General features: G+C 47.0%; 1 protein-coding gene across 3 annotated transcripts in view; it reads left to right on the top strand.

Moving 5' to 3' along the window:
* Window positions 1-17,862, top strand: part of SUSD4 (sushi domain containing 4) — a 134,752-nt gene that overhangs the window by 46,395 nt on the left and 70,495 nt on the right. For all 3 annotated transcript variants that reach the window (XM_069768430.1, XM_069768429.1, XM_069768431.1), the window contains exon 3: window positions 6,840-7,049. In XM_069768430.1, coding sequence (XP_069624531.1) covers window positions 6,840-7,049 — 210 coding nt within the window. The remainder of the gene's footprint in view (window positions 1-6,839; window positions 7,050-17,862) is intronic.

Genomic DNA, 17,862 nt, shown 5'->3' with positions numbered 1-17,862 from the left:
CTACTTTTATTATGTGCTCATCCTTCTAATCTGTATTCCTTGGCACAACGAGCGGAAGATAATATGGCAGACGCAAAGCTTCCAGCCAATACAAAGCTGCATGGGACATTCCTGATGCCAGTTACATAATGTTTCATGCTGTGGCGCTGGCATTGATTAAGGGCTATTGTCTAGTAAGCAGGGCCCCGCTGATTTCCCAGAACTTGGCCCCCAGCAGCACTCCGACACCGCTTACAATGCAGAATTTCTTTCCTTATTCTCCTCTTTCTGCAACCGATAAATCTTTTGCGCATGCAGATTGTTTCGGCCAAGTAAGCAGAAGAGACGTCTCGGTTCTGTAGACTTTAGGAAATGTTACTTTTTTATATCTGCATTGTTTAACTCAACGTTACGGACATTCTGGTAATGGACATTTTCCATTTGAGGGGATAGACTTAGTAGAGCGGGGTCTCATATTCTGAATCCCCATCTATTAGCCAGGACAGATCTCACCCAAGGTTATATAGACAATCCAATGATTTCTAAGAGAACTATGTAATCCTTCATTGCTCCTGAGATGGCGCTGTAGGAAATCTGTTCACTCGATTCTGGCCTCGATCATGGATTACAGATGATTTTTGGAAATTTTGGTAGCAGGATACTCCGTGATCAGCTTATTGTTTGAGATTCTACTAATAAAGAGGGAATTATCAAAATATCTACTCAAATAAAAGAAATCATACATAGATTGTGACTGCCCAGTCTTAGTTAAATCTTATAAGCGCAAAAACCTTAACAAAGCTTCTACGTGGGGATGTACTTACTATATGTCACAATATGTCATGATATTAGCTGTCGGATCTGTGAAAGATCTGTTAAAGATTAAAATGAACTGAAAAGATTGATATATAGGTTTATGGGGAAAAAAATCTGTATAATTTGCCATTCATTATGCTTATTCCTCATTCTAGGAGTCCAGTGGGCGTTTCTGCTAGTACAGGTAGAGCTATCACTGAGTATGGAACGCCCACTGGACTCTTAGGTGTAAGGCTCACCTGGTGAAGTCGTTCCTCCAAGGTTCTTGGACGCAGTAGGCAGTTGAGGCACACAGGAAACCAGTAGCAGAGGTATGGCGACCACAGGTGGATAGGAGACTGGGAACAGGTAGCAGAGGTCCTGGAGAATGCAAGCAGACAAGAGACCGAGAACAGGTAGCAGAGGTCCTGGAGAACGCGGGTGTACAGGAGACCAGGAACAGGTAGCAGATGTCCTAGAGACCGTGGGCGGACAGGAGACTGGGAACAGATAGCAGAGGTCCTGGAGACTGCAGACTGACAGGACACTGGGAAAAGGTAGCAGATGTCCTGGAGATGGCGGGCAAACAGGAGGACGGGAACGAGTAGCAGAGGTCCTGGAGAATGCAGGCAGCAACAGAACGAGAACAGGTAGCAGAGGTCCTGGAGAGCGTGGGTGTACAGGAGACCAGGAACAGGTAGCAGATGTCCTAGAGACCGTGGGCGAACAGGAGACTGGGAACAGGTAGCAGAGGTCCTGGAGAATGCAGGCAGACAAGACACCGAGAACAGGTATCAGAGGTCATGGTGATTGCAGGGAGACAAGTGACCGAGAACAGGTAGCAGAGGTCCTGGAGAACGCGGGTGTACAGGAGACCAGGAACAGATAGCAGATGTCCTAGAGACCGTGGGCGGACAGGAGATCGGGAACATATAGCAGAGGTCCTGGAGACTGGAGGCTGACAGGACACTGGGAAAAGGTAGCAGAGGTCCTTGGAGACCGCAGGCAGACAGAAGACCGGGTATGGGAAGCAGATGTCCTTGAGACCGCAGTCAGACAGGAGGCCAGGAGAAGGTAGCAGAGGTCCTGGAAACGCAGTCAGACAGCAGCCCGGGAACAGGTAGCAGAGGTCCTGGAGACAGCAAGTAGACAGCAGCCCGGGAACAGGTAGCAGAGTACTGAAGACCGCATGTGGACAGGGGACTGGGAACAGAAAGCAGAGGTCCTGGAGAGCACAGGTGGACAGGACTCTGAAGCAACTAAAAAGCCATAATACTAAGGCGCAGGTGTGTGTCTTGGTAGGCCTTACATAGGCGCAGAGAGATTATCACATGGGATCACACCTGGTCATCTACAAAGCCCTGATCTGGGAGATGTGCGCAGCATTAAGAATAGAAAGAGCAGAAATTTGAATGAATAAATTACAATTTATATTGAATCTTCCTGTCTATAACTTACCACCAAGATTTCAGGCATCTTTTTTCATTTATCAAAACTCCCTTTAAGGATTTAATAAAAAACAACCACAAACTTGTAAAAGAAAAAAAAGACAAGGAAAAATGCTGAATTCTTTTTGTTTCACCCATTGATATACTCATGACTATATTTTCTCCACATTTCTCCCTGATACTAAATTTTTCCTAAATAAAGTTATTATTTGTCCAAAAATGTAGAAGCTCTTATGGCCGGCAGCCATCATTCCCGTGCGACATGCATAGTTGGTGGAGCTGAAGGGTTGGTGATGAGGATTAATAGGCTCTTTGGCGCGATTTTACTGAGTGATCTGGATCTCCGCCAAAAATGCCCAGAAGTGCAGTAGCATGGTCATCTGCAAATAGCGCCACGCTTGTCTGCAGGTTGTGTGTGGTATTGCAGCTGGAATATTATGCAGAAGGCGATATTTCCGTTTCCTTCTGTCGCGAGGCATCAGCAGGTAGATAATTTACCTTATGTAGCTATTTATTACGAGGCCTTGAAGGGCCCGGAGCGCGTTGTCAGAGCCGGTCAATACTCTGTTATTGGAAATGCCTTTCTTCTCAGTCAACAGAATGTTGTCATTGGGGAAATCTCGCCTTTCATGCTGCGCCTCCTTCACAACTCAAACACAGAGAGAGAGAGCGAAGCGTCCGGGGATTTGGCTGCAAATACGACTCCGGAGGATTGATGAAGCCGCAAGGCGTCTCGTAAACGACAGCTCCGATTACGTGGAGTTTATGGAAGAGACCTTTACGTAGCAATTATATGTGGACCTCAGGGCACGGAAAATCATTTTTTTGGGTTAGGAAAAGGGAACCACGACATTTGCCACTAGGACTGGATGCCACAAGCCACTTTACCCCAGTGATGTATCTGTACCTGGCATTGGTGGTCTTCGTTGTTTCCTTACTTCCTATAATTAAGGGCCTGAAACGCGTCAGGTGTTGAAGTTTTTAAACTTTTATGGACTCAATAAACTTACGTTTTTATCTAGTTGGTTGTGTCCGAAACTACCCTCGTGTTTTTTTCCGCTGGTTTCTACTTACAGCAACGGATCCACCTATACTACCAGCATGAACATCTCCAACCTTCCCCATCTCCCCTACCTCCTTCTATGATGGAAACCAGTTCTCCATGCAATGACTCCTGGTTCAGCTTGTGCTTATTATACACAGCAGCCAATCAGAGCGTGCCGAGCAGTGAAAAACTAGTAAAACTAGCCAATCAAGAGATAGGGGGTGTGACTCAGACTACCGCAGACTCCATAAGACAATGCAGCTCAGCTGAAGTCACTGATCGTAGCCGTGCACTAGTGAACCACAGCTAAAAGGAAACTAAATATTTAATAATGGAAATATAAGTAGCGAAAAAGCATTACTAATGGGATAAATAACTGGTGTAGCTAGGATTGTGGCTAGACTATAGATCGGTAATGCCACTGCTGCACAGCCGACATTAGACTGTGCCACGCCGTAACTGCTCAATGTCAGGATTAGGGAAAGGACTAGGAGACATGTAATTGAGGAGACTTTATGATTTTACCCTCTAGTCCAAAATTCTCCCAAATTCTCCTTGTTGGTCAATAGTTTGTCTAGATATTGGTCTAAAAGCCACCGTAATATTTTCCTTGGTTTAAAGAGTTATTCCCAGACGTGCAAGATTATATCCCCCCATCCATGAATTGTAGGACCTCCGGCGTTCCCAAGAATGAGGATCTCAGGAGACCCTTCTTAAATGGAGCGGAGATGTATGGGACTGCCGGAGAAAGGATTCTGATATTTCTGGCAGTTCAATAGACAATGAATGGAGCGGAGGTCGGAAGCGTGATCTGTGCAGTGACGGATCGCACTTCTCTGGTGGAGAACGTTACACCCTGACTGCATTGTGCCCCCTGTACAGATGGTGGAGGAGGATAATACTGTGGGCTATTATTGGGGGCGGCCTCGGACCCTAAGCTCCACTGATTGGAAATCTTAATCTTCAGCACAAGGCATTGTGGACAATTGTAGCTTCAGCTTTGTGGGAACAGTTTGGGGTTCGCCCTTTTCTGTCCCCCATGATGGTCCCCAGTGCACAAGCTCCATACAGACATGGGGGAGAACATGAGCAGCCGCACAGAGCCCGGACCCCAATAGAAATTGTGATCCCGGACTCCCCCCAACATCAATATCTGACCTCACAAATGATCTTCTGGACGAAGGGGCAAAATCTTGTAGAAATCCTCCCCAGAAGAGCGAGAGCCGTTCTATCTGCAGAGGGTCCGACTCCATGTTATGTCTATGGGTGAAGAATGGGAGGTGAATGTGTAGGGGGCACTTACTTTTCTCCTATAGTGTTTGTATAATGGATGGTTGTATGTCCTGTATGATGTCTGGTGTATATATAGTGGGTTTATCTTCTATATATTTATGATCCTCCGGAGATATTTCTGGTTTACAGCTTCTCGTCCCCGGAAAGTATCATTGCTGCTGACATTTCCGTGGCCGTTCCCTCGTGTAATCCGGCGTCCTCCTCTCGCTCTTGTGTTTACGCCGCTGCATATTTACTACCTGCACGCGATGCAGAATGGCGAACAGGGGTCATTGCACAGACAGCGCTGCAGCCCATCATCGGTGCGTTCTGCCGTCTGATCATTGTATCAGCGCAGCAGACGGAGAAGAGGCCGAGCGCCACATTCACCATTATATCACATCGTGGTCACACGCGAACAGTAAACTAAATCCATCCCTTTATCCACCGCCGCTGTCAAATCTTCCGATTTTAGTGAAGGCATAAAATAAATAAATACTTTTTTTCTTGAAGTTTATGTTGTCATTTTTTTCGGCGACATCTCCATGAATTGGATCACAAAAAAGTTGGACTTTTTCCCATTGAAGTAAAAATTTCCATTTGTGCCCCTCCTTGATAATGTTTGTATTCTGCCCTCCGTACATGATTATTGGGCTGCCATCTTTACATCAGCTACTCGGAGTGTAGGAAATATTACCCTGGAGATGACTATTCACCTCAATGGGAGAATGTAGTGGGTGTGATCTGTGCAGGGGGAGGAGGAGGTGAGCTGTGACCATCACCCATTATAAATCCTATGTGATCTACTGTATATAGAGGTGTTACCAGTCATTGTACAGGAGGAGGAGGAGGTGAGCTGTGACATCACCTATTGTGAATGGTGGATCCTGTGTTATCTACTGTATATAGAGGTGTTATCAGTCATTGTACAGGAGGAGGTGAGCTGTGACATCACCTATTGTGAATGGTGGATCCTGTGTTATCTACTGTATATAGAGGTGTTATCAGTCATTGTACAGGAGGAGGTGAGCTGTGACATCACCTATTGTGAATAGTGGATCCTGTGTTATCTACTGTATATAGAGGTGTTATCAGTCATAGTACAGGAGGAGGAGGTGAGCTGTGATATCACTTATTGTGAATGGTGGATCCTGTGTTATCTACTGTATATAGAGGTGTTATCAGTCATTGTACAGGAGGAGGTGAGCTGTGACATCACCTATTGTGAATGGTGGATCCTGTGTTATCTACTGTATATAGAGGTGTTATCAGTCATTGTACAGGAGGAGGTGAGCTGTGACATCACCTATTGTGAATGGTGGATCCTGTGTTATCTACTGTATATAGAGGTGTGATCAGTCATTGTACAGGAGGAGGAGGTGAGCTGTGACATCACCTATTGTGAATGGTGGATCCTGTGTTATCTACTGTATATAGAGGTGTTATCAGTCATTGTACAGGAGGAGGTGAGCTGTGACATCACCTATTGTGAATGGTGGATCCTGTATTATCTACTGTATATACAGGTGTTATCAGTCATTGTACAGGAGGAGGAGGTGAGCTGTGACATCACCTATTGTGAATGGATCCTGTGTTATCTACTGTATATAGAGGTGTTGTCAGTCATTGTACAGGAGGGGGAGGTGAGTTGTGACATCACCTATAGTGAATGGTGGATGCTGTGTTATATACTGTATATAGAGGTGTTATCAGTCTTTGTACAGGAGGAGGAGGTGAGCTGTGATATCACCTATTGTGAATGGTGGATCCTGTGTGATCTACTGTATATAGAGGTGTTATCAGTCATTGTACAGGAGGAGGAGGTGAACTGTGACATCACCTATTGTGAATGGTGGATCCCGTGTTATCTACTGCATATAGAGGTGTTGTCAGTCGTTGTACAGAAGGAGGAGGTGAGCTGTGACATTGCCTGTTTTAAATGGTGGATCCTGTGTTACCAAATATATAAAGATTATGTAGAGGTACTGTATTAGAGGTATTATAATTCTGCCTGTGATGATAATGAGACTGCTGAGAAGTGATCTTTACAGAACAGGAAGTGTCAGCCCGTATCGAGTCTCCTCCCCACATGTCGCAGAGCATGCCCGTAACACTCTTATTTTTTACAGAAGTTAATAGATTGTTGCATTGGTCACTATGGTTTCTCCTATAATCAAGCATAAAAATATACAATCCAAAAATACAGCAATTAGAAACAAAAAGTAAATTTCTTATTCAGGTTTTTCTATCCTTTTCTTACATCCTATCGTAATTTCAATTTTTTTTATTATTTCTGTTAGGGTTTGATGATATCAGCTCCTGCCCTGTACTGGACGTTCCAGAAAATGGTTACAGGACTCAGATCAAGAGTGTCTCTGAAATCGCCATCGTCCGGTTCCACTGTCAGAATGGATATAGGCTCAAGGGTCCTTTGAAGAAGACGTGCGTGCTGCTCAATAACGGCTCGCTGTCATGGCGGCCGAGCGACACACCAGTGTGCCTAGAACAAGGTGAGACCAGAAGCCTTCATTACAGACTCCTACATTTACTCGCTGTTAGTGAAGCTACTTACTGTTCCCTCCCACTGAGACCCCCGTCACCACGCAGAATGACGCTCCACAACACCCCTCAACACAGTATGATGCTCCCAGCACAGTGTGAAGCCTCCACACACAATATGATGGCTCCCATGCACAGTGTGATGCCCTCACAGATCTCCTCACACAGTATGAAGCCCCATTCACAATATGATGGCTCCCATTCACAGTGTGATGCCCCCAGATATCTCCTCACACAGTATGATGCCCCCAGCACAGTATGAAGCCCCGTACACAATATGATGGCTCCCAAGCTCAGCATGATGCCCCCACAAATCTCCCCACACAGTATGATGCCCCAAGCACAGTATGACGCCTTCACACACAGTATGATGGCTCCCAAGCTCAGCGTGATGCCCCCACAAATCTCCCCACACAGTATGATGCCCCAAGCACAGTATGACGCCTCCACACACAATATGATGGTTCCCATGCACAGTGTGATGCCCCCACAGATCTCCCCACACAGTATGATGCCCCCAGCACAGTATGAAGCCCCATACACAATATGATGGCTCCCATGCACAGTGTGATGCCCTCACAGATCTCCCCACACAGTATGATGCTCCCAGCACAGTATGAAGCCTCCACACACAATATGATGTCTCCCATGCACAATGTGATGCCCTCACAGATCTCCTCACACAGTATGATGCCCCCAGCACAGTATGAAGCCTCCACACACAATATGATGGCTCCCAAGCTCAGCGTGATGCCCCCACAAATCTCCCCACACAGTATGATGCCCCAAGCACAGTATGACGCCTCCACACACAATATGATGGCTCCCATGCACAGTGTGATGCCCCCACAGATCTCCCCAAACAGTATGATGCTTCCAGCACAGTATGAAGCCTGCACACACAATATGATGGCTCCCATTCACAGTGTGATGCCCTCACAGATCTCCCCACACAGTATGATTCTCCCAGCACAGTATGAAGCCTCCACACACAATATGATGTCTCCCATGCACAATGTGATGCCCCCACAGATCTCCCCACACAGTATGATGCCCCCAGCACAGTATGAAGCCTCCACACACAATATGATGGCTCCCATGGACAGTGTGATGCTCCTACAGATCTCCCCACACAGTATGATGCCCCCAGCACAGTATGAAGCCTCCACACACAATATGATGGCTCCCGTGCACAGTGTGATGCCCCCACAGATCTCCCCCACAGTATGATGCCCCCCAGCACAGTATGAAGCCTTCTCACACAATATGATGGCTCCCAAGCTCAGCATGATTCCCCCACAGATCTCCCCACACAGTATAATGCCCCCAGCACAGTGTGAAGCCTCCACACACAATATGTTGGCTCCCATGGACAGTGTGATGCTCCTACAGATCTCCCCACGCAGTATGATGCCCCCAGCACAGTATGAAGCCTTCTCACACAATATGATGGCTCCCAAGCTCAGCGTGATGCCCCCACAGATCTCCCCACACAGTATGATGCCCCCACACACAATATGATGGCTCCTATGTACAGTGTGATGCCCCCACAGATCTCCCCACACAGTATGATGCCCCCCAGCACAGTATTAAGCCCTCACACACAATGTGATGGCTCCCAAGCTCAGTGTGATGCCCCCGCAGATTTCACCACACAATATGATGCTCCCTGCACAGTATCAATCCCCACACACAATATGATAGATCCCATGCACAGTGTGATGCCCCCACAGATCTCCCCACACAGTATGATGGCCCACAAAAGCCCCCCAAACACAGTATGGATCCCCTCTATTCCCCCCTTGCATAATATGTGTAATACACCTGTCCTCGGTTTCACGAGCTATGCTTCCTTAATCTCGGTTCACTTCCATCTGTTGCGCTCCACGTCAGGTTTTGCAGGTTGCCCAATGTGGCTCAGTGATGTCATCCTCCTAATCCTATTTAACGCCAATTAGGACACAAACCAGGTCTTAAGATTGAGACTCTATACTTCGGTTTGGTTTGCTCGACCTACTGTGATTTACTTGCTTTCATCCCTGCTGGGTTCCTCTTCATACCTTTTGCTGCTCCTAAGATTCCTTAGTGTGCCAAGTTCTCGCTGCCCGCGTGCATTCCTGTTTGCTGCACCAATGCTCGGGGTCCAGACATGAAGATTAGGCTATGTACACACAGTGTGTTTTTTATGGGTTTTCGTGGCGTTTTTTCTGCGCGAAAATGGGCCAAAAAGGCTATGGAATCCTTATGCAAGCTAATTTAATGACAATCCTAAAGTGTTGTGCACATGATCAGTAAAGTTCCTTTGAGTATTTTTCTGCAGCATGTCAATTCTTTGTGCATTTCTGCAGCGTTTTTCACCCATTGACTTTAATTGAGTCAGTCAAATATGTAGCAAAAACACAGGTCTAAAAATGTTTGCAAATTTGCTAAGTTTTTCTTTTGCGTTTTACCGGCTTCCTATGGTGTCATCTATGTGACAGCATAGGAAAAACCGATGCGGTGGTTCTTATCGTCGGAAACGCAACCACTGGTAAGACCGTCGGTCAGAGCGCTGCGGGGTCATGCTGTCCGATGTCACTGTGACATGTGACTGTGACCCGCAGTGGTGACCTGCGGTAAAAAGCTTACCGCAGGTCAGCAGAAGTGGGCTGATTAGACTACTCCTCCAATCGGGCCACGTGTTCTTTCCCTAATAACAGTGATGGCAGGTGCCGCTGATGGGAGCCGTTGTCTTATCTGTCGGCACCTGTGCTCACAGTTAAAAAAAGAAAAATAATTACATACACATTCACATAAAAATAAAATCCCATTATACTGACCTAATGCAAATCTCCGATGCCCTCGTCTCCTAGAAATAATCAGCAATAATAAACCACCATATACCCGCCTTTCCACCGTAGTCCACGTGTTCCCGAGTGTCCCACGGCGATCTCACATGTAGAACTGTCACATCGGTAGATGTGACCACTCTACCCAGCCGCCGGCGATACACTGACAGGAGGTAATCGCTCCCGCATGTATCACTGAGCTGCCGTGAGAGTTCACCAGAGTTCATCAGCTCCGTGCTCTCACTTACGGCACCGCTGCGTGAGAACTTTCTCATTCAGTGGTTACGTAAGAGACTTCACCGCTCCTCCTATATGTTTCGGAGGCTTTGAATTTGGACTTTTCACGGCTTTTTAGAAAGCATTTCCCTAAACCCCAAAGTATGTGAGACTTCAAGACTTTACCAGCCGGAGCTGGAGCTCCACAAGGACACATCAGGAGACACCGAAGCCACGGGGAGAGCTCAAACCAATGTAAGGAAGTTTGCTTTCAGTTATCTTTCAATTTCGGTCGACCCATATTGGCACATTGGGTTGACCTCTGCTAAGAGTATCACCCTTGTTCTCTGGTCCTATAGGTGTACTGCTCTTATAAAACATTACAAGCAATAAAGAAACCTTCACAAACTCCGCACAGACTGAACTGTGACCTTCACTCCTTCCACAGCCGCTAATGGGAGAGTTCTGGTGCATTAATCTTAATTAAGTTTAAATAGATTTTAATTATAAACATGTATTATCTCCGCTGTGATCTCCTACCAAATTCAAGTGACATTTGCATTCCATTATCTTGTGAGGAAAATAATGTTCTCCTTGTGCCAAGAAAGGAAAATAGGTTTTATTGATCAAACAAAAAAGCAGAACAATAAAGTAGCCCGAGCCCCATGGTCTAAAAATATCTATAACCACAAGGTGAAATCTTGCTTACGATGGATAGATAAAGAGATAGATGCATCCATCTAGTAATAGTGCCCCCATTGTGCCTCCATATAGTAATAGTGCTGTCATTGTGCCTCCATAGAGTAATAGTGCCCCCATTGTGCCTCCATACAGTAATAGTGCCCCCATTGTGCCTCCATATAGTAATAGTACCCCCTCTATGCGTCCATTTAGTAATTGTGCGCCCATTTAGTAATAGTGCCCCCATTGTGCCTCCATATAGTAATAGTGCCTCCATTGTACCTCCATATAGTAATAGTGCCCCCTTTATGCCTCCATATAGTAATAGTGCGCCCTCTATGCATCCATTCAGTAATTGTGCTCCCATATAGTAATAGTAATAGTGCCCTTGCTGTGTAGAAATAGTGCCTCCTTTTGCTTCCATTTAGAAGTAGCACCCCCTCTGTGACTCATTGTGGTAAGAGTACCCCTCCCTAGGTCTTCACACAGTAATTGTGTCCCCTCTGTGTCTCCAGATATGATAACTGCCCTCTCTATGCCTCCATATATTAAAAGCACCCCCCTTTTGCCTCCATATAGTAATAGTGACCTCTCTGTGTCTACAAATAGTAGTAGTACCCCTTTTTGTGGCACTGTATAGTAAATACCTGCCATTGTGCCTCTGTATCATAATTCTACCCCCATTGTGCTTCCATATAGTCATAGCACCCCTTTCTGCCTCCGTATAGTAATAAAACTCCCTCTGCTTCTCCATCTAGTAAGAGTACCCCTCTCGGTGTTTCGACATAGTAAGAGTGCACTCGCTTTGCCTCCACATAATAATGATTCCCCGTCGATTCCTCCATATAATAATGATGCCCCATTGGTTCTATATAGTATTAGTGCCCCCTCTGTGCCTCCATATAGTTATATTGCCCCCTATATTCTTCCATATAGTAATAGCGCCCCCTCTATGCCTCCATATAGCAATGGTGCCGCCATTATGCCCTCATATAGTTATAGAGCCTCCATTTAGTTATAGTGCCCCCTCTATGCCTTCATATAGTAATGGTGCCCCATTGTGCCTCCATATAGTTATGGTGCCTCCATTTAGTTATAGTGCCCCCTCTATGCATACATATAGTAATGGTGCCCCATTGTGCCTCCATATAGTTATGGTGCCTCCATTTAGTTATAGTGCCCCCTCTATGCATACATATAGTAATGGTGCCCCATTGTGCCTCCATATAGTTATAGTGCCTCCATTTAGTTATAGTGCCCCCTATATGCCTCCATATAGTAAAGGTGCCCCATTGTGCCTCCATATAGTTATAGTGCCTCCATTTAGTTATAGTGCCCCCTATATGCCTCCATATAGTAAAGGTGCCCCATTGTGCCTCCATATAGTTATAGTGCATCCATTTAGTTATAGTGTCCCCCTCCATGCCTACATATAATAATTGTGGCCTCATTTTGCTTCCTTATAGTAATTATGCCCCCATTGTGCCTCTATAAAGTAATTGTGCCCCAATATACTAATAATGCCCCCTCTGTGCCTCCACATAGTAATAGTGCCCCCTTCTTGACAGCCCTGCTTACTAGTCTAGGGCCCACAGTAGGAAGTTGGAGGGCTCAAAGTAAATTACATGACCTGACTGGCTAACAAACATGTAGAGTTTATTTGTGGGAATAAATGGCGATCGGCGGGTGCGGCGCATGCCTATACCCAGGGGTGGATTAAGGGTAGCCAGGGCCCTGGGCTGTTCAGACACTGTGGGCCCCCCCCGGTCATGTGACGGGGGTCATGTGAAGGGGGTCATGTGACGGGGGTCATGATATACCCGAACCAGATTATTCCAGAAAAATGGCCGGGCCCTACTCTACTGTAACCTATTAAATATTTGTTAGAATCTGCAATACAATTTAGGTATATCATGACCAATAATATCACATACAAGGAACAAATACAACCGCACCGTGAGCAGACCACAAATTACAACCACAGTGATCGAATAATATCACATACAAGGAACAAATACCACCGCGCCATGACCAGACCACAAATTACAACCACAGTGATCGAATAATATCACATACAAGGAACAAATACCACCGCACCATGTCAAGACCACATATTACCACTACTTGGTGACCAAATATCACATACAAGGGACAAATACCACAACACCATTTCCAGACCACATATTACCACCACATAGTGACTGAATACTACAATACTGATCAGTAAAAAACAACAACACAATACTATCACCATAAGTGCCAGTATTCACAGGAGATCTGTACTTAGTATGCAGTGTCTGTGTAGAGGTAATACAGAGATCACTGGTGACATTATACACAGGACCTCTATATAGTATACAGTGTATAGTGTCAGTGTATAGGTAACACTGACTCACCAGTGACGTCTCTAGGTGAAGTCCTTCATCTTTCAGCCAGCACAGACCGCCATCATTTCTTCCAGCCAGGACTCGTTTCTGCAGGAAATAACACAGTTATCTCGAGCTCCGCTTGCAGAACACATTACTTAATTTTTCACAACTTCTACATTACACCACATGAAGAAAAAAAGGCGATATAGTGTCACTCTGCACAGTAACAGGACCGACCCCCATTTAAAACAGTATACTCAAAAAATAAAATAAATACATCACTGCAGTAATAATATCCCTTAATTAGCCCCTATGGTAATAATATTCCACATCCTGGCCCCGTGTGTCTCATTCCTGGCTCCAGCCATATGTTCTCGCATCCTGCCCTCATGAGTATCCATCCTGCCCCATATGATCTCCCCATCCTGCCCCATCTGTCTCCATCGTATCCATCCTGCCCCATGATCCAATCCTGCCCCATGTCTTTCATTCTGCCCCGTGTCTCCAATCATGCCCCGTGTCTATATTCTGCCCATGCCTCCAGTCCTGCCCCCAGTGTGTCCAGCAATCTGCCCCAGTATGTCCAGCATATTGCCCCAGTGTCCAGCAATCTGCCCCAGTGTCTCCAGCATATTGCCCCCAGTGTGTCCAGCATTGCCCCTAGACAGTGTGTCCAGCAATCTGCCCCAGTGTGTCCAGCAATCTGCCCCAGTGTGTCCAGCATATTACCCCCAGTGTGTCCAGCAATCTGCCCCAGTATGTCCAGCATATTGCCCCAGTGTGTCCAGCATATTGCCCCCAGACAGTGTGTCCAGCAATCTGCCCCAGTGCGTCCAGCATTGCCCCCAGACAGTGTGTCCAGAATATTACCACCAGTGTGTCCAGCAATCTGCCCCAGTATGTCCAGCATTTCCCCCAGTATGCCCAGCATTTCCCCCAGTGTCTCCAGCATTGCCCCAGTGTCTCCAGCAATCTGCCCCAGTGTCTCCAGCAATCTGCCCCAGTGTCTCCAGCAATCTGCCCCAGTGTCTCCAGCAATCTGCCCCAGTGTCCTCCAGCATTGCCTCAGTGTCCTCCAGCATTGCCCCAGTGTCCTCCAGCAATCTGCCCCAGTGTCCTCCAGCATTGCCCCAGTGTCCTCCAGCAATCTGCCCCAGTGTCCTCCAGCATTGCCCCAGTGTCCTCCAGCAATCTGCCCCAGTGTCCTCCAGCAATCTGCCCCAGTGTCCTCCAGCAATCTGCCCCAGTGTCCTCCAGCATTGCCCCAGTGTCTCCAGCAATCTGCCTCAGTTTCCTCCAGCATTGTCCCAGTGTCCTCCAGCATTGCCCCAGTGTCCTCCAGCATTGCCCCAGTGTCCTCCAGCATTGCCCCAGTGTCCTCCAGAAATCTGCCCCAGTGTCCTCCAGCCATCTGCCCCAGTGTCCTCCAGCCATCTGCCCCAGTGTCCTCCAGCCATCTGCCCCAGTGTCCTCCAGTCATCTGCCCCAGTGTCCTCCAGTCATCTGCCCCAGTGTCCTCCAGCCATCTGCTCCAGTGTCCTCCAGCCATCTGCCCCAGTGTCCTCCAGCCATCTGCCCCAGTGTCCTCCAGCATTGCCCCAGTGTCCTCCAGCAATCTGCCCCAGTGTCCTCCAGCAATCTGCCCCAGTGTCCTCCAGCAATCTGCCCCAGTGTCCTCCAGCATTGCCCCAGTGTCCTCCAACATTGCCCCAGTGTCCTCCAGCAATCTGCCCCAGTGTCCTCCAGCCATCTGCCCCAGTGTCCTCCAGTCATCTGCCCCAGTGTCCTCCAGTCATCTGCCCCAGTGTCCTCCAGCCTTCTGCTCCAGTGTCCTCCAGCCATCTGCCCCAGTGTCCTCCAGCCATCTGCCCCAGTGTCCTCCAGCATTGCCCCAGTGTCCTCCAGCAATCTGCCCCAGTGTCCTCCAGCAATCTGCCCCAGTGTCCTCCAGCAATCTGCCCCAGTGTCCTCCAGCATTGCCCCAGTGTCCTCCAGCATTGCCCCAGTGTCCTCCAGCATTGCCCTCAGTGTGTCCACAGTCCACCGTTATACAAAAAAAAACAACAAAAAAAACAACAAAGTCTCCTCACCTGTCCGCGCTCCAGCGGTGAGCTCCCTCCAACAGAGCACACTCGCCGGCGACTGACAATGACGTCAGACGCCGGCGACGTGTGCGCCTGCGGCCGACATCAGCCGCCAGCCTCCAATTGGCTGGCGGCTGTTGTTAACTATTGACGTGCGGGCGCGCGCCCGCACATCAATAGGAAACCGCCGCAGCAGCCGAAGGGGCCCGGTGAGCAGATGAGAAGGGGCCCGATGCGGGCCCCCTCTCTCTGCCCACCGGGTACGGCGGGGGGGCACATAAATGCCGGCGGCGGCCGCCGGCCTTCACAGATGATTATGAGAGGGTCAATCTGTGCGGTAGCCCAGGGCCCCCCCGGACCACTGGGCCCTGGGCTACCGCCCATATTGACCCTCTGATAATCCGCCCCTGCCTACACCTTCCGGGCCCTCTTAGCTCTTGGGCCCCATAGCAGTCACATGACCATCTTTCTGATCATTGCTCTGCAGCCTGTCGGCCTGTACAGTGCTGTTACACTGATTTTCCTATTACTGCTCCCTGCTGTCACATCACCAGGCTCATATCTATGTAAAGGCGAGATTATAGAAGAGGGGCTTATAAATAATCATTCACAAAGGGGAACCAATCCAATTAAATTCTATTTCGTCGCATTACCTGCGTGACCGAGCCGAGGATCACATCTGAGAACGGAATGAACTTTCTGCAGATTATATTATCATGTTATCCACGCACTGCAGCAGCAAATGGTCCCTCAGTCACCGCCAAGGAAAAGCCTGTAAATATCAGCAAAATCACAGAAATCTGTAAAGAGCTTATGTGCAAGAATATAGAGATGATAATAGATAGAGGAATAACTCTACATCTGTCCACAACATGACTTATATCTTGCATTTTTTTACCAGTTTTCCCATCTGCAGGCTCCATCTCTAATTTTCAGTTGTCTCTGAGCTATTAGGTGAAGACTAGTTACTATAATGTCTCCAATACACAACACACCCAGAAATGAGGGGCTCTCCTGTCTCTGTCTACCACATGTATAAAAGTTGCAGCAGCATGGAGGACATTAAACAACTGTACTAAGCAGTGTAGTGGTGAATCCATCACTGTGGAGAGCTAAAACACTTACTGATGCATAGAGGACAAAGCACAGTATTACTGAGCAGAATAACTGTTAATCCCAAACTGAGGATGAGAATAAACACTTACTAGAAAATAGCAGCAGGATCTGACTCTCTGATTCGCTTAGCCATGAAAGATATTATAGAGAATTAGTGAGCAGTGCAGATGTGAATTCAGCTCCGAGATAACAATAAACACTTGCTAGAAAACAGCAGCCGGAGCTGATACTCTGCTTCTGTCACTCATGGAAGATATTATAAAGCATTAGTGAGCAGTGCAGATGTGAATTCAGCTCTGGGATACGAATAAACACTTACGAGAAACCTACAAGTTCTGATTCTCTTCTTCTCTCTCCATTGAAAGACATTAAAAAGCAGTAGTGTGTAGACACGGGTGGTTAGCAGGTGCCCTGGTCTACTAGTCGAAACCTCATTGACCAGGGATCAACTCACTGAATGCCTGCTCTCCTTTCACCGTGGGCATAATACTACTCAGACAACACAGGGTGAGGGTAAAACAATGAGGCAATAATTTATTGAACCACAATATAGGGAAATAATACATAGAATAAGAGCAGCTGTTACTTCAGAGCTTCCAGGGCCGACTTCCCCACCTGTTGTACACACACAGAGGAGTTAACGACAAGCTTAGGAAGATGACAGTCCATTGAGCTACAAGGCCAGGTGACCGGAGGGTCGTAACCTAGCTTCTCTGAACATCTACATGGAGCCAGGTGACCATTGGGTCCCATCTCTGGCATTCACAAACGTATCCATGGGGGTCAGGTGACCGATATGTTCAAATCCCGACTATCCCAAACGTATCCATGGTTCAGCGATGGTCAATGGAGCAAATCTTTATTCTTTCAGCCTGGGCCGTGGCACTCAAAGTTGGTATTCTGTAGAATGACAAAATTGTGTCCGCCGTGATGGAGCCATGATGTCTTGGCTGCTGTCCTATAGAGAGTGTCTGGGTGTATATCTGTATATGGCGGTATCTGTTGTTACGGAAGTCCATATATCCTCTCTTTATAGTAAACAACTGTCAGCATACAGAGGTAAAGGGGAAAAATGGTGATGAGATCAACTTGCATTATTTAATCTATTTGCATAGTTTTTCCTCCTCTGTTTTGCAAGTCAACAAGCTAGTTGGCCTGGACAATGTGTAATCAACACATACGCAAACATCATTGTTCAATTTTCCTGCTTCTCTAGTCATCCAGGATAACAGAACAATATGTTACATCAAAGGTCAACTTACAAGTCAATATTATACAAACCAAAGTCTGTGTTTTCTTGACCAACCAGAAAGAAACACATACTTTCAAAAGTCAAGATATAAATAACAGTCAATGACTCCTGGCTTACTGAAAATAGACATCTGGTTAATTAAGATAAAATACTGTGTTGTCACAGGTACTGAGCAGAGCAGATGTGAATTCAGCAATGGGATAAGAATAAGCTCTTAG

This window comes from Ranitomeya imitator, chromosome 5 (assembly GCF_032444005.1).
Source record: "Ranitomeya imitator isolate aRanImi1 chromosome 5, aRanImi1.pri, whole genome shotgun sequence".
Classification (NCBI taxonomy): domain Eukaryota; kingdom Metazoa; phylum Chordata; class Amphibia; order Anura; family Dendrobatidae; genus Ranitomeya; species Ranitomeya imitator.
Note: the sequence above shows the minus strand (reverse complement) of the source record. Positions and strands in the feature narration are given on the sequence as shown.